This window comes from Dipteris shenzhenensis, chromosome 24 (assembly GCF_047967505.1).
Source record: "Dipteris shenzhenensis isolate YYH24624 ecotype China chromosome 24, Dip_SZ_1.0, whole genome shotgun sequence".
Lineage (NCBI taxonomy): Eukaryota > Viridiplantae > Streptophyta > Polypodiopsida > Gleicheniales > Dipteridaceae > Dipteris > Dipteris shenzhenensis.
Window position 1 is genome coordinate 17,907,480 of NC_141619.1, and position 25,690 is coordinate 17,933,169.

Genomic DNA, 25,690 nt, shown 5'->3' on the forward strand with positions numbered 1-25,690 from the left:
TCCAGCTATGCCACATAGAAATATTCGGCAGCTCGGTGGCATGAATATCAGCATGATTACATACTTTAGCATGAAGAGTATACATCGTGTCAATCTTAGAACCTCTGGCAACAACCAGGGCACCTTTGGTGACCTTCCAGAAACCATGACCAAAGCTGGTCACAAAACCTTCGTCATCCAACATGCCTGTAGAAATCAAATTTTTCTTGACTTCGGGTACATGCCTGACATTGTGAAGCATAAGCTGAGTACCATCAGCAAATGCAAGCCTGACATCTCCAACACCAACAATACTGCATGCATGATTATCCCCTAGAAACACGACTCCATTGTTGCCTGCTGCATACCTGACAAACAATTCTCTGTAAGGTGTAACATGGAATGAGGCACCTGAGTCAATGATCCAAGAGTGCATGTCTGCAAAATCTCCTGCATGGAGAGAATGAGCATCCAAAGTAGAGAGAAATTGAACCTCTCCCTCACTGTCATAACCGTGTGTAGAATGAAGCTCTTCAATCTTCACACTGCTCTTGCCATTGCTTACTGGTACAATTGCCTTTGCATCTGACGCATCAGTGTTTTTGGCTTTGTCTCTCTTATCATTTTTCAGTTTAAAGCACTGCTTTTTGGTATGTCCCTTTTTGTCACAGTAGTAGCACTCAACGTCTTTGTTGGAGCGGGACTTGCTCCTGCCTTTTCCCCTTTCCTGGGATTTGCCTCTTTGCTGACTTCTCCCCCTTGCATTCAAGGCATTGTTAGGCTTTACTGCATCTTGAGCTTTCAGCTTCTGCTCTTCTTGCAAAATCAGCCCTGTGATATCTGAAAAACTTATGAAAGTGTTTGCATTTGTTACAGCTGTGGTGAATGTATCCCAACTTTCAGGAAGAGAGATCAAGAGTGCCATACCCTTGGTTTCCTCATCCACCACATACTTCTGATTCGCAAGTTGAGTAACAATTGAATTGAACTCATTGAGATGTGCATCCATGGAGGTCCCTTCCTTCATCTTCAGATTGAAGAACTTGCACAACCAATATATCTTTGTGGCTACACTTTGCTGCTCATATGTGTCCTGTAGCTTTTTCCACACACCCCAGGCTGTTGTTTCACCATCCACATTCCAAACAACACTCTCATGGAGTGACAATTCAATTATGGACTTTGCTGACAGATCAGCTAGTGCCCAAGCATCATCAGATGTGCCAGTGGGCTTCACACCTTTGTGTATAATAGCACATTCAGGACCATCTTTTTCCACATCGGGAGTTAGCAGCACCCTGCAACTTTTTAATATTAAGAAGAGAGGACTCCGAGGATGAAGCCATTACAATCAGCAGGAAATATAACCCACACTTGGGTGCCTGACTCCCTGCAAACCAAGTGCACACAGGCACTTGAACTGTGCTGAAAAAAATTTAATTCCTGCAGCGGAACAACAGGAACTGCACCTGCAAATATTTCTCCCAATTAAACAGAGAATTATAACTGTTTACTGCTTCCTGCAGTATCCGAACAGCAACTGTGTTTGCATCATTAAATGCACTGTTGTACAATCAGCAATACTCTGATATTAAAGCAGCATCTGCCCTGCAATTACAGTGAAAGACAGCAGTGTATTTTGCACTCTGTACTTCTGTACAATGACTGTAATCAGCCCCACAGTTGACACAGAACAGTACCTGACTGTACCAGAAAGTACAGAATCAGTAAATGACAGTTTGACTGTTCAAACCTGTCAACTTCAAGCTTCAAGATACCACTAAAACTGTATAACACAGTTTAGAGTGGGATTTAGGCAAAAGCCCCTTGACTGGAAGAAAAAATTCTCAGAATTTTAGTGCATTTACCGCTTCACTGACCACTGTAAGGCATTTAATTGCATCCCCCAGCACTGATATGCATCCAATTGCAAAACCCCCAATTTGACTGGCACATTCAATGCTCAAGTCTACAATGTAGTACTCAATGCATCTTCCACTGTCCCGTAGGTCAACAAGTGCATACGAATCCTGCAAGAATCAACTACAAATAGGAGGATAAACGCAATGCGTGCGTATACAAGCCAATACTTGGCACTGGCTACAAAAGCCCCTTGATTCTGCAATTCAATGTTGAGGATTTCCTCACACAGTAGGCATAGACTGTTATCTGCTTCCCCCAATACCAGTAATGCTCACAATGAGCTCGAAAGGCTGCACCTGTACCTGTAACACTGCCGGAGCAGTTGGAGAACTCCTGGTGGGAGCTCGTAGGACTGGTGGGCTGATGCGGGTTGCTCGCCTGCGTGGCGAGCTGACGGTGGACTGTCTTGGCTGTGCGCTGGAGGCGTCGCCTATGTGGCGACTTGGCGGCCCGCTGGAGGCGTCGCCTATATGGGACTTGGCGGCCCGTTGGAGGCGTCGCCTGTGTGGGCGACGCTGGCCGTTGAAGCTGGCGCCGCTGCTGTTGGCGTCGCCGGTGGCGTTGCTGCTGGTGTCGCCGGTGGTGGCGTCGCTGGTGGCGCTGCTGCTGGCGTCGCCGGTTGCTAGCGTTGGTAGCGGATGCTGCCGGCCCTGCTTAAGCAGTAGATCGCTGCTGCTGGACGAATGGGAGAGAGATGTGCAGGCTCTGATACCACTTGTGAAGGTGGGAGAGAGAGAGAAAGAGAGAGCACACCGACACACACAATAGACACAAGAGTGTGGGGATAAGAAGTATGTGTGTACCTCCCCTAGCACACAGTCAACCTTTTATATCAATGGATAAGGTTACAACACTAAGTACACAGTACTTAGTGTACTTAACAATAAAAGTACTAACTGTACTTAAGTGTACTAACTGTATTTGGGTGGCCATAGTGTCTTTACCCCAACACATACAGTCATGTGGTGGCGTCTCGTCATCCTCTGTATGTGTGCTATTGCGAGAATCCTAGAGTTGTTGGACTTTCTTGACTAGATCGAAAATGCTGTTCTGAAGTTGAGAAATCCGGCGTTGAAGTAATGCTTTGCCATGTATATTCACTTTAGGGGTCTTTTTTTGAAATAAAGATCTCCGGAGAAGTTAGACGCGAGCGGTTCGACATGTCTGAGGTCCCTGTGAGAAGAGCACGAGATTGTGCTCTAGTTTGTACCATTCTTGGAGGAAGATTCGGGCTGCTCCCTGAGGTTGCTCATGTTGGATGGGGTAGGCGATGTAGGATGGAGCCACTCGTGGAAATCGGGCAGAGGAGGTAACACCGGACCCCGGTGATGCCAAAGTGGGTGTTACCGCTCTTGAGAGGATAGGAGTAGGTTGCAGAGTCCATGGATCCGGAAAGGGTAAGAAACTAGAGGCAGAGACAGAGGTAGAGGTAGATAATTTTAGAAAAGTGGTCATCATCAGCAAAGTCAGAATTAGCATAAGCACCATGCTCATGAACAACATCAGAATCAACAAAGAGGAAATTATTCCAACCGAGGAAGATTTCAAGGATGAGGGAATGCATCCACCAATGTGTCAAACATTCAGTGCAACTACTATCATAAGTTTGGACACTATAAAAGAGATTGCCACAAGAAGCAGTACAACCAAGGTAGTCAATCTAATAACAATCAAGGGAATCTCCGCGGCAGAGAGAATCATCGTGGTGGACATTCTAGTCACAATCATTTTGCAAATGAACATGGGAATATGTTTCTTGCAAATGAGAAAAGGAGTTGCTATCGGAAGAGGAGGATATCTATGTGAAGGAGTACCTTTAGAGTGTAAATATTGTCTTGGGGAAGGTGAAACCTGCTCAGGAGGATATCTGGGAGCTCAAGGAGGTGGAGAATACCGTGGAGATGCTGAAGCCATAGTTTTTTCCATACTTTACCATACGCATACGTCATATGAGTATGGAAGTATGATTGGAGTATGCATGATGGAGTTTATGGTTTTCAACCTTGTGAGTGACTATCATGAGATTGAAACTGCACTATGTTGTGTTTTTAGAGGATGAGTTTGGGAATGTTCATGGATTTATCTAGGTATATGCTTTTGCCGTATTAGCGGACATGCAAATTTCTCCTTGTGAAGTTTTCGTCCAAGTTGCGGCCTGCTGGTTTTGTGATAATTCTTTCTATCTTAAATGGTGCGTTGCCCTATCAGCTAGATTTAGATTTAGATGCTCGTTGGGGAGGGACTAAAATGAAAATGTTTAGACTTCACAAGCAGTTGTAGCTTGAATGAAGAGATTTTGGACTACCTTTTGATTAGCCTTCTCCTTTAGTGCTAGCCTTCGTCATGGCTGAGTCTGCCCTTCACCTCCGGAGTGCCGACAGAAACTCAATATGAAGACTTTGTATAAATGGATGCTCAAGTATGTGTGGGTGTGTGGATTTGTATGTGTGAGAGCATATTTTTATACTATGGTCTACACCCACTGTTGGGCGCTGATGACGTCAGTGGGGATGTCAGAGTAGCTAGTCCCTGCTATGCATGATGGAGTTTATGGTTTTCAACCTTGTGAGTGACTATCATGAGATTGAAACTGCACTATGTTGTGTTTTTAGAGGATGAGTTTGGGAATGTTCCTGGATTCATCTAGGTATATGCTTCTGCCGTATTAGCGGACATGCAAATTTCACCTTGTGAAGTTTTCGTCGAAGTTACGGCCTGCTGGTTTTGTGATAATTCTTTCTATCTTAAATGGTGCGTTGCCCTATCAGCTAGATTTAGATTTAGATCCTCGTTGGGGAGAGGCTAAAATGAAAGCGTTTAGACTTCACAAGCAGTTGTAGCTTGAATGAAGAGATTTTGGACTAGCCTTCTCCTTTAGTGCTAGCCTTCATCATGGCTGAGTCTGCCCTTCACCTCCGGAGTGTCGACAGAAACTCAGTATGAAGACTTTGTATAAATGGATGCTCAAGTATGTGTGGGTGTGTGGATTTGTATGTGTGAGAGCATATTTTTATACTATGGTCACACCCACTGTTGGGCACTGATGACGTTAGTGGGGATGTCATAGTAGCTAGTCCATGCCATGCATGATGGAGTTTATGGTTTTCAACCTTGTGAGTGACTATTATGAGATTGAAACTGCACTATGTTGTGTTTTTAGAGGATGAGTTTGGGAATGTTCCTGGATTCATCTAGGTATATGATTGGAGTATGGTTCAGCCCCTAGGGCTGAAACATATGTGACCCTAATTTTACTCAAAAACATTTAGAAAGATATACATTGTACACATTACATTGACATAGAGCTACAAACGTTCAAATTGAAACTTCAAACTTCAAACTTGTATGAATATTAAAGTCAAGATTTTTAGTTCAAAGAGTCCAGTCTCGGGAGTCGGTCCTCTAGAGACTAGAGTCATCTGGTATCTTGATTTTGATACATAGTGTCAATGATAGATCAATACTAGACCAAACATCATGATCAAAGGTAGTAGGTAAGTAGAAACTTGGAAATAGGTACTATGCCAAAACATCAAAGGCAAAACATCATAGAAGAAAAGGTTGCCACAGCCTGGAAATAAAGCTGAAAATTGAAATGCATCACGATTCACAACCGATGAGGCTCAAGCCTCAAGCTGCAGCTTGCATCCTCATCCTCATTCTCTTGCTCATCCTCATCCTCATCCTCATCATCATCTGCATCAGTGCCTCTCCTCCTCCTCCTCCTCCTCCTCCTCCTTGAGACCATCCTTGAGGCCAACCACAGCCAAAGTCGGCCAATAGGTACGAAGTATGGATTAGCAACATACGGATTAGGATAGTGCTAAAAATGCGTTTTCCAAGGTTTTGGTCAGGCACAAAATCGATCCCCCCTCCCAAACAACCCCCCCCCCCCCACACACACACTCGCAACAAAAAAAACCAAACCACACCCAAAAAACACACCTCACAAAAGAAAACCCCACTCAAAAAACACACACACACACACACCCCGTACGGAAAGCCGTACGTACGGAAAAACCATCTGTACGCGTATGGATGCAACTATGGCTGAAGCTGAGGGGTAAAAGTCTCTACAAAGATGGACAACAAACTTGTGGGGAATATCGTCTTTTGGGGATGTGTGTGTCTCGTGAAACACAACCTCGCCTGTGTTGAGGAAGTAGAGGTGAAACACAACCGGGACTGTGCTAGGTGCCTCACGCAAAAGATAGAGGATGTGGTCCAAGTCGGTGGAAGGGCACGCGACACAAAAGACCCACGATGCAAAGGCTCCAAAGGGGCTGGTGGTGCAATCTGAACACGATATTGGATGATGTGAAGGGATATCAAGAGCATTACCAAGGGTTTTCATTTCTAAACGAGGAGATGTTCATTTGCTGTAATTTTGTGAGAGTAAATCTCTGTCCGGTGGTCCATCTATTGTCTTTGCAAGTCCACGTTGAATGGTGAACCAGAAAAGGCGCTTGGAGGGCCGAGAGCTGTGATCAGGTGAGTATTTTGAGGCAGATTTGAGCATTAGCAGAGGCGTTTTGCAGAAGAGGGGATTGGCGTTGAAATTGGCGCTATTTTCTGCGTAGAATCTGAGAGCAGGGCCTGGCCTGTCTGGGCGTGATTGGAAGGCAGCACAAAGGTTGCTAGTCACAGGCAGATAGGCCAGAATTGTGTGTGATGCAGGCTATGAAGGTGCTGAAAAACCAGCGCAAATCCTGAGCATAAGAGGCACAAATAGATGCTAGAAACTGGTGCAGCAATCTAGGCTCTGTGTGGGTGATGTCATGTGCTGAATTCAGGCTGAGGCAAAAGCTCTGGCTGCAAGTCGGCACCCGTGGGCAGGAAAAACGAATTCCATATGGCCGAATTAAAGCAGAGAAGCAGAACATGCAATTGTGATTTGATTTCACCTCTTATGAGGTAGGTGGTTGCCAAAAATTAAAGCGTGTGAACCTAAGGTGACCTAGGGTTAGGCCTTGGGTAAGGGGCTGGTTGTCCCTTTTTAGCCCCCTAGGGGACCTTTTATAGGTAGGTACTTGGGCCAAAGGGTGTACCTACCCTAAGGGGGTGCCCTTTCTATGAAGGGTTAGTCTCTTCTTAAAAGAGGGGTGTCCCCACATAAAAGGGGTGTCTTTTCCCATGAATGGATGTGCCCCTTGGTGAGAAGTCAAAATTCTTCATTGACAAGGCCCATCCATTGGCGAACATAGTAGGCGAGGAGTTTCGAAACGGGTTTCGAGGCAAACCCGAAATGTATGTAAAAACGTTCCGTGCATAATGGGGTATTTAAATATATAGTTTTTCCCAAAAATATTAAAACATTCTAGATTATTATCATAGAAGTCCAATTTTTGAAAAAAACTCATGAAACATAGTACAAAGACATTTGATATGTCACTTAGAACTTGGAAATCCTAAATCAGAAAATTAACAACACATCATTGTAGATTCCAAGCATCAATGGTCATATTTCAAAATTGAAATAGATACATGGAATCATGATCATGATTTATGTATGTGCTGCACCTGGATGGGCTAAAGAACAATGTATGGGCTGAAGGTCGATTTCAGTATACGGGCGGCAATTTGAGACGTACGGGTGGCCAAAATGCAACCCGACACCATATTTTCCAAAATTAGGACAAATTAGGATGTTTTGAACATTGTGGGTTTTTTGGGGGTCCTGAAACGTTTCGTACGTTTCGGGCTGTCCCAAAATGCATTTCGAGCCTACTATGTTGGTGAAAAAGGGTGTGTCCCTTGGTTTTGGGACTGCCCAAGCACATCAAAGACACGGTTATTGTTGTGTCCATTAACATCAACTAGTGATGTGAGGCATATAGAGAGGCCACTAATGACTTAGGTGGGGTTGGCGGTGAAAATTTGTGTGCTCATCCTCTCCATCTCTTCCATGCACAATGTGCGTGGATCTCCTTCTAGCGGAAGTAGAGGTATGAGATAGGCGCTAGAAGGTGAGGGCATTTCCTACAGGCAGGAGCGAAATTTTCTCTAATACCTCTGTAAGAAATCCTAGACTTACTTTATTTAGAAATGTGCTAAGGAACAAAAAAGAGAATGAAATAGCAGAGAACAAGGAATGCTTATATTGCTTAAGGGTCTATAGTGTGTCAACCATACAATTGGGCCTCTCTTATATAGAGAGTGAAGAGTCACACATGAAAAGGTTTGTACTCCAAAGTGTATGTGCATGAAGAGATGTGTACCCCTTGTGAAGGGTGTGACTCTTGATGAGAGGGTACATTACAATTGTAGTGTCTCTTCAATAGGATGTGTCTCTTGTGAAAGGTTGTGCCTCATATGAAGTGTCTTGTCGAAAGAACATACGCTTCCACAAGTGTCCATTCATGAAACCATCCATAAGTCTAAGGTATAGAGAAAGGACTACGTCACATATCGTGACACTAGCTGTGTCTCTCTATGTTGCCGTCTCGTCCTGCTGACCCACTCGGCTCTCATGTCATCTATCTCCTCCTCGAGTCCACTATATCAATCCATCATATAATGACCAATGCAGACTTGGTCGTGGAAATTAATCAACCAGGAGAGAGGTCCAAACCGGTGTCCCTCCTTAAATAAGCAATGGTATCGTTCTCGGATCTCGTAGTATACAGGGCAAGGACACAAGAAGTGCTCCTCTGTCTCCACCTAGTCCAAGGTGTATAATCTGCAGATCTGTTGCCCCTTGGGTGTGCTTGTGGCTCTCCTTGTCTCAAGCCTCAGCTGATGGGACGAGACCCGCATCTGTTCGATGGCGATCCTCAAGGCATGTGAGACTCGTCTGTCGTCCAAGTATTGGGTCTGATAATCACTCCATCCACTGATGCTCTGAGGAAATGATCACGGTAGAATCGGATCTTGGTGGGGAACTCGTGGTCCCCCTCCCCCCAAGTCCACGATGTATGGAGCTGTAGGTCCAAGCGTATGATACAGTTCATCTCATCCCATGGAATCAGGTGATCATGAGCATTTAAGTTGTTCTAAAAGGGGGGGAGACGATCCATTTGGATGCTTTGGCTGCGAAACCATTTGGATATGCGTGTGTACCAAGCATATCATTCTCCTCTCAGCTAGGCCTATAGATGACTCTAGTGTCAATCTTGGTAGTCTCTCTCTAGGTAAGGCCCAAACCTTGTGGAGATAAGTGACTGTTTGGAAGATGGCATCAACCTAGAGCAGTGTCATGCTGAACTTTGCCTGTATGATCTGGTGGGGGACAGAGGGTTTACTCCGGATCACATCATTACCTACAACCTCTCGAAATGTCGTCACTCAGTCTCGAAGATAGATCACCCCCCTAGAAGGGTGATGCATACATGGCCGCAGCTCTCACTAACGTGTCAAACTTTGTGTCTGTGTAGTTTGCAGAAGTTTGAGTGCAGCCAGAAGAAGAAATTGGTTTCCTCTTCACTTCATTAACAAGGGGTTGTTGTCAGTAGTTGGTCATGCTTTGTACTTGCTCATGGATGGGTGCAGTGGGTACAACCATGTCAAGGGTAGGGAGCAAGATCAGTCCAAGACAACCTTTGTGACTGAATGGGGAACCTAGGCTTACTCTTTGTAATGCACCGCTGACATTTTAATCCCTGGTCACCATACTTTTCCAAGAGAATACTAGAAAGTTCCTTGAGGCCTTTTTAGGTGACTTCTTTACTTTCAACCACAAGAATGCCTCCCACCTTGATCATGCAGTGCCAACAAATCACTTATAGAAGTTAAGATGGGTTTGGATAAGGGAAGAGAGGCCTGCTTGTGCTTGAATCCTGACAAGTGCTTATTTCTGACACTGGCGATATTTCAATGTCTAGTAACCAAACTTTTCCAAGCGAATACTGGAAAGTTCCTTGAGATGACTTCTTTGCCTAATGCCTCCCACCTTGATCGTACGGTGCAAGCAAATCACTAACAGAAGTTTGAGATGGACTTTGGATAAGGGTAGAGAGGCTTGCTTGTGCTTGAATCCTGACAAGTGCTTCTTTTTGATGTTTAGAGGAGTTCTCCTTGGCTATGTTGTTTTTGCTGATGGAACGACTAAAGATCTAGACAAGGGAGAAGCGGTACTCACATTGCCTATCCCTCGAGCCCCGAGAGATGTGATAGAACTTCTTCGCTAGGAACGATCCTTTGTATATCGTTCAAACCTCAACAATTATTGTTTGATGATCTGAAAGGAGGTCTGGTAAGATCATCGCAGTCTTGCTCAACAAGTATGCCGGCCTTTGCTCAACAAGTATGGCAAAATGGGAAGAAGGCACGGCATCACAGAAATTGTTGACATGGTGAGATAATTGGGTGAATTGGTATTATTGTACTCAAGTAAGTTCAGCCTAAGTTCATCAGTGTTTGGACAAGCCCTTTCCTTATCGTGAAGATCGTTCCAAGTGGGAGTGTCTACTTGGCAACCTTGGAAGGAAGAATATTGGGGCCACCAATCAATGCATCTCGGGTGAAGAATTCTCTCTCTTTATGATTGTTGATCTGATAGAAAGAGTTGGTATACATATGTTTTGAATCAAGCAAATTCTGTTACATACCTAGAAGGTCGTAATTTTATTTTCTTTCTAATTTAAAAGGGACTTCAAAAGTTCAGACTAGCAATATGCAGAGATTTGGAGATCTCATTATAGAAGTTTACAATTACATTTTATGGCTTCTAGGACATATGATCTGCCACATGTGGTCCTGAAGCTCCATTTATGCAATGGTGTTAGGTACAATGAGACAAAGGATATAGGTATGGGGTGCAAGTTAAAGAAATGACCAAAGTGCAAATGGTTTAAGGATGACCAACCTTAAATGGTTGCAGGAGTAACCAAAGTACCAAACATGTTCTTGGTATAGGGAGTGACCAATACCAAACATGCTCGTGGTCTAGGGAGTGTCCAGTATCCGATGTGCTCTTGGTCCAAGGAGTGACCAATACCAGTACTAGATGACTTCTAGTTCAGGAGTGACCAAGAATCAGCTTGTGACCCATATAATGATCAAAGTACCAAATTTGAATTGGTCAAGTGACCACCACCGTACTAGATTTGTGGTGGTCACTTAATGACTAAGGAACTAGAGTTGAGATGATTGTAATACTAGAGTTCATTTGGTCACGGTACTAGATTTCATCAAGCACATGTACAAGTCTTGAAATGTTCACTTGAGCGACTACTGTACGAGACCAGTTGCGGTCTTGCTCGAATCAAATGGTTCATGTAGTAACCAAGTTACTAGAATGGATGTGATCACATGTCAGACTTGTCACTTGATTTGATCACTTGATGGCCAGAATTGTTGTGGTCAGTTAAGGGAGCAAGGCACGAACTTCAAATGGCTCATGGAGTGACCAAGATTCCAAAGTTGATGTGATCAAGTTACTTCTTGTGGTTCATGGAGTGACTAAGGTACTAGACTTGTTGAGGTAGATGACGAGAGCAAGTTTAGATTTGCTATCGTCACCAAAATTTACTGATCAAAGAAGCACAAGACTTGAAGTAACCACGGTACCATAACTTTGTGGTCGCTGGAGTAATCATTGGAGGAACAAGGAATTGATGTGGTCATTAGGTGGACAAAGTACTGGATTTGTTGGGGTCACTAAGAAAAGGACGAAGTTCTGCAATTAATGTGGTCTTTAGGTGACTTGTTAGGGAATCCCAATGGTACATGCCTAGCTTCAAATGGTACGGGAGTGAACTCCAAATGGCACAAAAATGGTACAAGAGATGATTGTTAGAAACATGGTGGAGAGAGGAAGAGAGAAGGTTAGGGTGTGAGGAAATGATACATAAATGAAGACACAATGAAAAGCTATCTTATTCATAATCATGAGAAGTACAAGCCTTATATAGGCTACATACTCACACTTGCACCAAGTGCATATGTGATAAGTCCGATAGTGACACGTGGCACTCACACACATGAACTAGTACTAGATCTCCTAGTACTGCACACTAACACATCACATCAACACACTCTGTGGCTATGATATCTCCAACACCCCCCTTCAGAGCAAAGAGTGTGAAACCCAACACGCAAAGAGTAGACCGATCCACCCTCCACCGCAATACTGCAAAGAGCAAGTCCAACTATCCAACACCTCCTGTGTGATAGTGACCTCTCAGTCAGCTTGCGACCAGCAGGGGCAAACCATCACTCATCACCCCCTTACTCTGAACTGGGTGGTCAATACCATCAAACCAAAGTAAAAGACAATACATTCATTTTTGGGGGACAACTCAGGGCATAGTACCTCTTATTGACTCCAAATACATTTAGGTTAGAGGGACAACTCAAGGTTGAGAACCTTTATTGACTCAACACAAACACACATAGAGCTAAGCATCATCTACCTCCTTAAAGAGGAATAGATCATGCAACATAGGAGATGAAGCTTCCTGCTCAGGTCTAGTAGATATTCTTGAGGTTATCCAGGTTCTCCTTAACTGAAGTAGTGAGGTCAAGTTGATGAAGCAATTTGTTGACCAACCTCACACCAATAAGCACAAGTGCTTTGTCATGTTGCTCATCCCTAGCTGAAGGTAGTGTGGATGAGTCTGCACCACGAGGACGAGGCTCCATAGCGTCAAACTGAGGTAGCTAAGGTAGCAAGCTGAAATAGATAACCAGCCAATAAAGGAGCGCGTCTAGGGCTCTGAAATGAATCAGCAGATTGAGGAAGGCCCAGCTACTAGTGGATGACCTCGGAGGTGCAAAAATGCAAATCCTAATGGAAAAGTGGCAAGAATACGCCTAAAATGGAGAACTGAACGAACCCGAATAAAAAACCAGCAAGTATATGCCCTGAAATTAGAGCTGAGTGCTGCAGTAGGTGTGGACTCCTCAGAACAGCTCACCAGAGCAAAAACAGGCTGTCCACTTTGAAGGTGGCTCCTAGAACAATTCAAAATGAAGTAGCAAGTCTCCACAATGCAAACCAACTGTTGTAGATGAGCTAGAGGCTAAGAGCAGCTCAAAGGTGGCTGGAAATGCAGCTCCAAGGTGATTTAGGGTTTCGAAATGCTGGAGCAGATGAAGAAAACACTTGAAATCACCTCTGATGTAGACGGTTATGCCGCAGCAGCACCAAAAACAGCTTGAAATTGCAGTAGCAGCTCCAAAACTGGTCGAAAATGCTTCCAAAAGTGACGAAAATGTGCAGCCCATGCGTGTAGATAGACAGCTCTGCTGTAGCAGACTGAAAACCCAAAAAACGCGAATGAAACAGCTCCAAAGCTCCACTTGAAGAAGATGCCGACCAGCAGCACGTGTGCACACGCTTGTTGAAAAACGAGCAGAAATGGTCACAAAAAAGATGCAAAACAGAGGTGAAATGGGGGCAGCAAGGATTGTGGCTGTGCAGAAACCCTAATGGGTAGAAGACAGCTGTGCAAAGATGGAAATGAGGCTGAATCTGAGGCGGAAATGAGCAAAGCTAAGGCGGCTGCAGGAAGAAGGGCTTGAGCAGAATTAGGGTTTTGGGTTAGGGGTTAGGGTTAGGTCTGGGATAATGTGGCAGGGCAGCTATGTCAGGGTGAACCTGCTCTGACCATGTTAGAAGTTCTTGAGCTCATCTATGTAGAGGCCATATAAGGTTGGGGTTAATGGGCAACCTTGTTTGGCCTCTAGAGATCTCGTTTAGAGAGAAGCATTGAGCAGATGAGACTATTAGTAGCTAGCAACAATAAGCGTTGCCAGCAACAAAAAAAAAAAGGCATCTATGTGCAAGGCTTCTTGTCGGAGTTAGCGTCCAAGTGATTCATTAGTTAAAGTTGAATATTTCACATCACACATGTTGTCATCACAATGAAAGTATTTGCTATCAAAACAAAACTTTAAAAGATGATTTAGCAATTGCTGTTTAAACTACACATCGTAATAATGATTTTCGGACTTTTTTTCCCTGGTTTTCCACTCCTTTAGAATTTATGGCCAAGAAGGCCCCTACCCCTCCTCCCCCATTTGGTTTGCAGGGTTTCATGTTTCTATAATTACACGTAACAACGATGGTACCCCTTTTTTTGGTTTTTGGAATATTCATTCTTGCTCTCAGCTGACCTTTTTTTTGGGGAATATTCATTCTTGATCTTGGCTTGACCTATTTTTTGGGATAATCATGCTCACCATGAACTTTGAAATCGGAAAACTGACCACAGGCTTCTTGTAATGTCTAGGATTTTGAAGTGTACGTATCGATATCATGCCAACATTTATACTTGAATTTTTTGGTCTTGGTGTATTTTTTATGTTTCACAGTTCTATGTGAACTTACTGAACAACTGCTTACTAAAAGGTTTCAATATGTTGTTTGATGTCTCAGGCACTTCTTAGAAGTTTGAAGAGACAAGGATTGAATGTTAGTGCTGCTCTGGCTGCTCATTCCAGTGCTCTCTGTGAGGTACTTGTTGTATGCTTTTGAAGTTTGGGTTTCTGGATCAAAGGTCACTTTGTTGGTGTGTTATTCTTACGGAAGTGCAACACCATACTTCTCTTGAACATTGGATTTTATATCATAGTTGTGACTAAATGCTACAGTATCATAATTGTCTTATCTATATTATTGGCAGCCAGATTATCTAATTTATCACATGGAAGAATCATGATGTTTTTGCTAGTCTATTTCTTGACCAAAGCTTTGATATTCTTGAAATGATTCAATGCACCTGATTCCTGTGGAGAAATAAATCCATGTCTTCTTGGAATGATCATCCCTGAAAGTTATGAAGTATAACACACACACGCGCGTGCACACTTACTTGTTACAAAAATTGGATTTCAAACATGCTCACAAATTCAAAATTTACCAAAACCATAGAAACCAAGAACAAGGAAATAAGTGGGGAAGAGAAGAGAAAGAGAGAGCGACACTGCATGGGGCCCAATTTGCCCCCCCCTAGATGGTGGCTCTTGCTTCCCATCTAAAGTATTTATAATTGTAATTCCAAAAAGCAAAGAGTCAATAATGGTACATTAGAAAGTATCCCTTGTCCATAATTAGAGGGAATGCTCATCCACAATTAATAATATAAATTAGTCCATGGCTTAAATTTTTTTACTTTACAATATGGTCCATGGCCTTTGACAGCCATTAGATACTTCGATCAATCCAAATCACCTTCACCATCTCTGTTATCTGTACTCAAGCCGCCAATTGTGTTAGTTATTACAATCAATTGATGAATCATCACACCAACTAATCCCAACACAATTGTACGCTTGATATACAGACATCAAAATACATATCTTGCGATCAATTGCAATAACACCAGTAACACTAGCGACATTAGTATTAACATGGAATCACCCACAATACTAACCATCTAGCCTGGCAAAAACACAAGTAGTTAGGCATCCCCAACTAACCCCATAAAGCATCCACTAGGACCCCCGCCGCGTCCGGTGCGCTCCTATGGAATACTTTGCCATAGTCACACTTGACTAAAATAAAATAATTTCCATAGCAAGAAATACTGAAAATACAATTCCGTAACGCTAACATACCCCTGTATATATTTGCATGCATGTATAGACATGCGCACATATATGTATATTATCTATATCAGTGCGAGTACATATATACACACATGGACATGCACATGCACACATGTATACATGCATGCCCGCACACTTTTTTTGGTGGAATTTAGATGCCATTATATGAGAAAGCACAATTCCGAAGAATGGGCCAATCAACTGCAACATCAGAAGATTTCATTATATGACAAGAAGGTGAGACAATCATAAAACGATTGTTGTAGAGATGCTCGAAAGAAGCAATATTTAGCTAGAGAGGGATCATCAAAGACCCGGAATCATGGGACTCTGGGTAATGCCAAAATATATGGAACAGAGACTCTCGTGGAGACAGCATCGTCGACAAGTGGCAGGAGTAATATGGTGACAAGGAACGATTTGTTGGAATGGCAGAACCCCAAGCATAACACCCCATAAGAGAAACTTTTGTTGAAGGAGGACGTGCATGCATTCACACACACACACACACACATACATACATGTGTATCTGTGTGTGCGCGCGCATGTACAAGAAATTCATTTGTATTTACTTTTGTTCCAAGAAATAGCCTTTGAAGCATGTCTAAGGTTTCCTATGGTGGCCCTCTACTTTCTTCATGGGATCTTGTGACACCAATGAGGGCGCCTTTGATAGGGCAGAGCTTATCAAGCCTTTGTCTTGAGTCATGCTATTGTGGTGTCCCTAAAGGGTATACTTAGGACACTTGAGCGTGACGACCTTTAGTGAGTGTGGGCTGCCTCTGATCTCATGTGGCCTCATCAGTTTGAATCGTAGGTTGATAACTTCGTGTACAATAGTGTAGTCAATGAGCTGACTCATTTTAGGGACCCATCAGCACACAATGTATGTACCAAGATACTAATACTCAGATTAGTAGACTTAATCCAGCAGGGTTGGGGGGTCCTGGGATGAAGGGAAGCAAGCTAAATGAAGGTCTAGAGGACTTACACATTAGCAAAGGGCCATTTGGCTGCTTTTAGCCGGGGGTTTGCATTTTCCGAGCAAAAACCCCTGAGCGACGAGCGGACAAAAGATAGGAGGGGTCAAAATATATACAGATTATTTCAAGGAATATGTAAGTCAATATGAAATACTGATTAATAGATATAGATATAAATATACCTTTATATAATATACATATATAATGTCCAAGTGGTGACTTATTTTATCAACTTTAAAAAATCCCTTCTTTTTCTTTCTTCATTGGTTGGATCATGAAATTTTGAGCAAATATTCTCTTTACAGTTCCTCAGGACGACCTAAGAAAATAACATAATACTTTTTCAATAGATCCTCTAAGTGTATTTTTCCAAAGGAATATGGTTTGAAGAGCTTGCCCCAACCCTATTCTGCCGGCGGAATACCCTTGGAGAGCCTACGCAGAAGGAGTCATAACTTTTGCTCCTTATCTCAGATTGAGGAGCTGTAAAAAGGAAAAATTTCATGATCTATGCAAAGGTAGGCTTAAAATTCTACTTTTTATAGTTATAAAAGAGAAAAGTGAAAATTTCAAGATGTATATGAGAGTTATAACTTCTCCCTTATTCATATTATGGTAGGAAGGAGTTCAGTAGAGACCACATTTCCTTAAAAGTACTTAGGTTTGGAGAATTGGGAATATTTTGAAAATCCGTTCCTTGCCTTCCCATATTTGATAATGTATTAGAGATTAATTTATGATCGATTATAATGGCCTTAAGTATGAGGTTTCCAATATCTTTTTCCTACTCATCCAAGGAATATGGTATACATTGTTATATGAGAGCTTCAAATATGGAATTGCTAAAGATTAGGGAAACTCTTTTAGATTGATTTAATTACCATAATCCTCAAAAGAGAGTATGGTAGGGAGGTATTTATAGGAGTTTCTAAAGTGTTCACTATTTGTTCATATATAGATGATGTTCTCTAAAAGGAGGGTTATAATTTAAAATAAGTAAGTAAATGCTTCCATAAATGAGAAATTAAGAAAGAATTGTATATTCCTTTGAGAAATATACAAGCATGGTTAGTGTAAAAAATTATCGCTCGGACTTTTCTGCTCGTAGGTTTTTGCTCGGAAAGTGTGCACATCCCTTTTAGCCAAGGTCATTTTCCATAAAGTGGGATGCTCTTCTATATAAGAACGGCCAAATCTATTGTTGAATTCATTTTAGTGTGCAGACACCATTGGATGGTTTGGTCTGAATCGTGAGCTTGTGGACTCTTGCCATGTGCATGGCGGATCATGAGATGTTGGGCCGAAGGTTCCTTGGGAATAGGTTCTGGTGGTATGGGATGTCAGCTATAGGCTTGGACTTGAGGAGTCTGATTTCTAGCCCACATGCTTGGGGGTGGCTGGGAGGACTCAGCCGATCATCTTATTGTTTTGCTGATTGCTGGTTTAGACTGTGGTGGGGGTTAGATCCTACTGGAGACTATACAGTTCGTATCAGAGCAGTCCTTAAACATGAAGAATCATTGCAAGATATGCAATTGCGGGGTGCCACGCATGTGTTTCATATGTTGAAGGTGCTTTTGCGAGTTGTTATCGTGTGTTGAGGTAGTAACTGTCTTGATTCTGCAGTCGAGGTAGTTGTGGTGGAAACGGTGAGGGACTGGTAGTAGGGGGGGATGCACCAAATGCGTGTGAATCATCCTGGAGAGTGGTTTCCTTGTGCTTGTCTGCTCGTTGGCCAGAGACAAGTTCGCATAGCGCTGTGGTAGAACCTGCTTACAGCAATTGCGAATTAATGCTGGATCTGTGCAAATCATTGCGCATGAGTTATTGCTGCAAACCACACCTGCGTAAGCTGCACACTAGTTGCTGTTATGTGCACAGCTGTTGCGCGAACAGATCATGGGTGGAGTAGGGTAGGACACATTACTTATATGACTTGCCCTGATCTGTAGCTTTTGAGAATCACTACCTTGCACTTCTCGCATTTTTCCATTCAAAATCCTTGCACTTTCTTCTCCTTTTGCTACTTCCTTTGCCCTTCCGAAAGCAATTGCTAACTTTTTCTTCCAACTTGCAGCTAGTATGGTTTTCACATCTGACCTTATAACCTTTGTCTTATTTTTAGCCCAGAAGGAATTCCATAAATGCATCTTTGCCTCATTAACATCATTTGCAAAAGTTGGGTTCCTTGCGCATGCTTCATGAAACCGAGCCAAGACATTCCCAATGTTGCTCTCTACCCATAGCATAACATCAGTGTCCCATTTTGTGATCCCTACAAGGTGTTTCTTGTTATTCTGCTAGGCTTCCATCGCAGGTACAGCAGTTGGTGTTCGCTGGTTCATAGGCTGCATTACGAAGGCTAAGGAGGTGTGAATTTGTCATCAAGCATGTCTAAAGGGAGGCTACTGAGCGATCTATCTTGATTGTTGCAGCAGCACGTGATTGACCTTCTTCTTCTTCAAATCTGAAGATCCTTGCTGATTGCCCTACTTTTCTAGAGAGGCTTGCTTCTGATCTTGATTGCTCCCTGTTTTGGCTGTTGCTTTTGGTAGTGCCTATTCTAGGCTGTGGGACCTGGAAAGCTAAAAAAGCTTGCTTTTGAAAGCTTTTAGGAAGACTCTCTGAAGTCAAAGACTGATTTTTCTGTGCTTTTGGGTTGCTTTTAGGAATTGCTTTCTTGGACAAAGAGCCCGATTTTTTAAAGACCCCGCACTTCTATATCTACCAGCCTATAGGCTTCTACCCAGCCCACTAATTGCTGGGAATCAGGCCCTAGAAGTAGCATACTAATCCTACTGAAGAGCCAGTCTTGCAGCAGATTGCACACCACCTGTCAAAAAGAGCAAATTAGATCTGTTTTTTCTTGAGCCATTGAGCTCTCTTTATTTCAGCACAGTACTCAGCAAAGGGTCTTAGCGCGGCCTTTGCCTCAGCCCCCTGTGGCTTGTATGAGTTTTTCTCTTTGGTGTCACTTTGTCCCGTAGGCCCACGAGGCCTTCCGTGGCCGTTAATCTCTCTCTCTCTCTCTCTCTCTCTCTCTCTCTCTCTGTGTGTGCCCCTGCCCTCCGTCCCAAGCCTTTCGTCGCGGCCTTGCGGGGCTGTCGTCAAGGTTTGACTATGGGAAGGTTGTGCTTCAATCGGATCATTTTTCGGGCATTGTTTGGATTGTTTTCTGAGACATCAGTGGCTATATGGCTTGTTGAGCCAGCATTAGCTAAATATTCTGACTGTGCAATACACATCACACCCAGCAAGGGAGTTTTGTGGACTGTTTTGTTGTGTTGGCTTTGAAAGGGGGCATAATTTTGGTTGTGCATGGTGTTCACAGTACATGAACTTGACAAAGTTTGTTGCCCTTTGTGCATTTGTTCGGAATGGCTCAGAATCCGAATGATACTTTGGGTGTGCTTGCCTAGGGGGACAAGTTGGATGGCACCAACTATTCTCTTTGGAGTTTTGTGGTCAGAAATCTTTTGGCTGCCAAGGGAATTTGGGATTATATCACATGCTATTGCTTCTCACTTGAATGAATTCAATATTATTTTCAGCCAGCTTCAGGCTCAGAAGATGAATTTTGATGTGGAGACTAAGGCAATATTTCTCTTATGTTCATTGCCATCCTCATGGGATACCTTTTGTACAGCTGTCAATAACTCTGCACCTGGTGGAGTACTGAAATTTGATGATGTTGTGGGTAGCTTGTTGGCTGAGGAGATTAGACGGAAGTCTATGGATGGCAACAAGCAGGATGTAGCCTTAAATGTGCAAAGGGGCAGATCACAATTCAGGGGGAAGTCCCAAGAAAGAGGGAAGTCTCGTAGCAAATCCAGGGCACGGAACATTGAGTGTTACCGTTGTGGCAAGAAGGGCCATATGAAAAAGGATTGCTACAAGCTAAAAAGAGAGCAAAAGGATAAGAAAAAGAATGCTAATTGGGGTGCAAATCAAAAGGCTGCCCAGGCTGCCTCACGAGGCCAGCCACACCCCTATACAAGGGGCTCACCTGCCCCTGTTTGAGGGCTGACGAAGAGCCTTGTAGGGCCGACTCCACAGGCCTCTAAGAGAGCCGACTGGCCTGCTCTCCTCTACACTCTAAAAGGGCCGCACATACAGCGATAGAGACTGACCTCCTGCCCCGTGCAGGCCAACAGCAGCGCCTAGGTGGCCTACCAACAGGTCGGTCCACCTCTGCCTACACATAGGCTCCCGGGGGTGCTGGACTGCTGCATATGTGCTGCCCTACAAGTGGCCACATAGGCACACCACATAGGCGCCTCCATGAGAGCTCAAAGGAACCTCTCTACCCTACTCCACTCTCACGGGGGGCGGGCTCACCCACAACAAGGCCCTCTCTTTGGACTAGCCTAACCTCACGGGGGGCGGGCACACCCACAAGCACTAGCCCTCTCTCACTAAGGTGACATCAGGAGATATTGACCTCCAACAGTTTGTGGTCCTATGCGGACACAATCTCTTGGGGGTCATTTCTATTTTTATACTTTTGTAGATGACTTCACATGATTCACTTGGCTGTTTTCTGTCACCCTCTCTTGCTATTCTAGCCTCTACTACAGATCACGGGAGCAGCACCATGATTCACCTCCCAGCCAATTCTTGCCAAGGCTAACCAGAAAAACAGAGATCTACGTTGAAATCACATGAATCATTTTCTTCTCTTCTCTCTCTAGCCTTAGCAAACCCCAAATCCCTAGATAGATCTAGATGCCACATGTCATCTATATAGGGCCTTCCTAATGCAACATTTCACCCCTCTCTTGGGATGCATTTAATTCCTTGCCCCTAGGCAATATCTCAGCACTAGGCCCTTGGTCTTAGATCTATCTAGTCTGGTGCTATCAGCCCTCACCTAGGACCTTGACATTAAATCCCTCCCGATCATTTACATGAAGCGCAAACACATATATTACAGAGATAGATCCTTTAAGGGAAATGTCGACTGATTCTTCCGAGGTCATGCTACCTCGGCTAGAGCGTAACATTCCTTCCCTCTTTAGACATCAGCGTCCTCGATGATAAAGTCTGGGAACACTCTCCGTAACTGATATACGGATTCCCAGGTAGCTTCGGATAGAGGCTGACCATGCCATGCAACCAACACCGTGGGTATCTTTCGATTTCGTATTTGCATTGTTCCTCGGTCCAGGATTCTTGTTGGTTTGCGCCTTGCAATATCCTCTATCTCCTGAAACAAAACCACACCTTCGATTAGTGAGTCACCTGTATGTAAAAATTTCTTTAAACGTGAAACATGAAAAACCGGGTGCACCTTACACCCCTGTGGCAATTCTAATTTATAGGCTACACTGCCTATTCTCTTTAGAATTAATCACGGCCCACAGTATCGAGGTGATAATTTAGCACACTCTCCTGAAGTCAACGACTTCGAGTGCGAAGGAATTCTGAGAAAAACTTTTTCTCCTTCTTCAAATACTCTTATAGACCGATTTTCATCCGCATACACCTTGGCTCTATCCATAGCCTGGCGGATATTAGTTCTCGCAAGTGCTAGCATCTCCCGCATCTGAACTACAAAGTTCGCGGCACTAGGCACTTTCTGAGGTACTCCAACTATAGTCGGATTGGCTGGTCTATAACCATAGTTCAGCTCAAACGGACTGAACCCGGTAGATGAATGTTTCCTATCATTGTAGGCGAACTCCAACAATGGCAACCACTTGTCCCATGTATGTTGCCTCGATGACACATATGCCCTCAGCATATCCTCTAAAGTTTGGTTGACTCTCTCCGTCTGACCATCCGTCTCAGGATGATCCCCACTACTCATTCCCAACTCAGTTCTTAGTGTCCCAAATACCGCTGTCCAAAAATGACCGGTAAATCTAACATCTCTGTCTGACACTATGGATCTAGGCAATCCATGCAGACGAAATATATGTCTAATGAACAAATCCGCCACTTGCGGGGCATTAACAGACTCTCTAGTCGGAATGAAGTGAGCCATCTTGGTTAGACGATCAACCACCACAAGGATAGAATTATACCCTCCTTGTGTTGCAGGTAGCCCTACAATAAAGTCCATGGAAATGCTCTCCCACTTAGTGGTATTTCCAAGGGCTGTAACAGTCCGGGTGGCTTCACCCGCTCGGTCTTACTTACCTGACACGAGAAACACCGTGTCACATATTCATGAATATACTTTTTCATCTTTGGCCAAAAGAAATCTCGCTTCACGAGATCATATGTCTTCTCGACTCCTGGATGTCCCGCACACGGGCTATCATGGCACTGTCGAATGACTCTCTGCCTGAGATCATTCTGACCAGGTACTACAACCTTGCCATTTCTAACTAGCATACCATCCCTTATGGTATATCTTGCATAAGTTTGGCCTTTCCTGGATGCCAGGTCATCCTTTTCACTTTCCCCGGGTTTTAACACATGAGCTTTAGGCCATAAGCTCTGGACAAACTCGTCCACCTTTTGAGTTTCTCTGATCTCGGTCATTAGAGCACTCTCTAATACCGTGAAACTCAGGTTGTGCATAATGCGAGACAACGCATCAGCAACCTTATTGTCTTTTCCTCTTCGGTACCGAATCGTTAGATTAAACTCTTGCATGAGCTCTGCCCACCTAGCTTGGCGGCCCCTCAAGTCAGGCTGTTTACAAAAATGTTTTAGAGTATCATGATCGACATCCACATAAAACTCTGAACCATACAGATAATGCCTCCATGTTTTCAAAGCATGGATAACTGCGTACAACTCCAATTCATGAGTTGGCCAATTCCTTTGAGAGGGAGAAAGCTTCTTGCTTTCAAAGGCTACTGGCCTTCCCTCTTGAAGGAGAACTGCTCCTACCGCAATGCCACTTGCATCGGTTTCTAGGAACAACGGTTTCTGGGGATCAACTATTTTTAACACCGGTCCTGAGACCACAGCTTGTTTTATGGTGTTAAAACTTTCCTGTTGATTCTGTCCCCAAATAAAAGGTACTTTATCTGAGGTCAGATCAGTCAATGGCGATACTATTCCGGAATATCCTTTGATATGCCTTCTATAAAACTGGACAAATCCCAAGAATGATCGCAACGCGGTCAGACTCTGAGGGATTGGCCAAGTCAGTATCGCAGCCACTTTCTTCGGATCCATTTCTACCCCCTGTGGAGTAATTATGAACCCTAAATACTCAAGCCTAACCATACACAGTATAGTTTTCTTCTTATTCACATAAAGACTGGCTTTCCTCAAAGTACTGAACACTATCCTTAAGTGTTCACGATGTTCAGTAACACTCTTACTGAATATTAGGATATCGTCTATGAAATGTACTACGAACTTTCCGATATACGGACGTAGTAAATCGTTCATAAGCATGACGAAGGTCGCTGGAGCATTGGTAAGTCCGAAGGGCATTACCAAAAACTCATAATGACCAAACCTGCTCCTGAAAGCGGTTTTATGCACATCCTCGGCTCTAATCCGGATCTGATGATAGCCGCACTTAAGATCTATCTTGCTGAAAACCACGGCTCCATGTAATGCATCTAGCAAATCATCAATCCGAGCCATCGGATACCTGTGCTTAACAGTGATATTATTCAATGCTCTGTAATCTATACAGAGGCGAAACGTATCATCCTTTTTCTTCTTTAATATCACTGGCGAAGCAAAAGGTGAGAAACTTGGTTGAATCTGCCCCAACTTGAGGTATTCTTCCAGTTGTCTACGCACCTCCGCCTCTTCAGTAAAACTCATCCTATAGGGAGGTCTATTTACAGGTTCTGCCCCTGGGATCAGTTCAATCTTATGCTGAACTTTCCGCTCTAGAGGTAATCCATAAGGTAGTTCATCCCTAAAACATTCAGAGAACTCCTCTATTATAAGATTAGCCAGCTTGGCCATCTCACCACTTTGCATAACATCAATGCTAGTCGAAGAATCATCCACCGACTCTACCGATGTTGTGCAAAGGTACAAAAACTCTACTTGAGCCTTTCTGATTTCCATCACGGAAACCAACGGTCCCTGAGGTATATCTCTTTCACCTCGCAAGACATAAAGCACATCATTCATCTTGAATTGATATACGTGCTTTTTCCAATCAATGGCTGGATTCTTCCTAGAATGCCACGCCATTCCCAGGGCTATATCTGCATGAGCAAGCTTGGTTATTTCAAAATCAAGCTTCTCAGTATAGTCCTGAATCCGAAGCTCCAACTGGGTAACCCTTTGGTCCCATACTTTAGTTGAACTTCCATCGGCCATCCTGACTGTATACGCATAGTCAGATGGACTTGTCTTTAGTTTCAGCCTCTTCACGAGCTTGGAGTTAATCACATTGTGAGTTGACGCCGAGTCAAACAACACAATGACATCATGACTGGCCACTTGCCCTTTCATTTTAATTAACTCCGTATCATTGAAGGCTGTATACCCCGTTGCTGCGGGCTTAGATAGGATGTTATCAGGTGCACTCGTCACTAACTTAGCAACAGACACACAGAACAAACAAGGTACGATGGGAGTACTTGGTGGTACCATTTCTTGCACATTTGGTGCATGGACAGCTTGCTGTCTATCAACATAGGCAGGTGGATTCACATCCTGAAAAGTGATTCTCCTCATTTCCACATCCCTCATGGGTGCCTTATGCATCTTCTTCTCATTGAAGACCACATCATGGCTGCGTATGATCTTCTTTGCTTCTGGATCCCAGAGACGATAGCCCATCTCTCCACTTTCACCATAACCTAGAAAGATGCATTTCCTAGACTTAGGATCTAGCTTCTTTCGAAGCTCTTTTGGCACATGTGCATATGCCTCACACCCAAATATACGCAAATGAGAGTAAGAGGGCTTCTTGCCACTCCATGCCTCTTCAGGAATACCACCATCCAAACTCTTACTAGGTGATCTATTGATCACATGCACTGCAGTCTTCATTGCCTCAGCCCAAAAACCACCAGAAAGACTTGCATTGGAAAGCATGCATTGCAACCTTTCTTGAATGGTACGGTTCATCTTTTCTGCAACTGGATTTTGCTCTGGAGTACGAGGGGATGTGAGCTCCCTCTTAATCCCACGTGTATCACAGAAATGCTGAAAGTCATGAGAGAGATACTCTCCACCATTGTCAGTCCGTAGGCATTTAAGCATTCTACCTGACTGATTCTCAACCAAGGCCAGCCATTTCTGAAATACCTGGAATACATCACTCTTCCGAGCTATAGCATAAGCCCACACTTTCCTAGTTGCATCATCAATGAATGTCACATAGTATTCGGCCCCGCCTAATGACCGTGTAGGCATGGGACTACATACGTCTGAAT

The 25,690-nt window shown here is 43.7% G+C and overlaps 1 protein-coding gene across 1 annotated transcript in view; it reads left to right on the forward strand.

The window, feature by feature from the left end:
* ILA (putative protein kinase regulator ILITHYIA) overlaps positions 1 to 25,690 on the forward strand; it is a 210,060-nt gene that overhangs the window by 45,483 nt on the left and 138,887 nt on the right. The window contains exon 13 of the mRNA XM_087395165.1: positions 14,222 to 14,299. Coding sequence (XP_087251291.1) covers positions 14,222 to 14,299 — 78 coding nt within the window. The remainder of the gene's footprint in view (positions 1 to 14,221; positions 14,300 to 25,690) is intronic.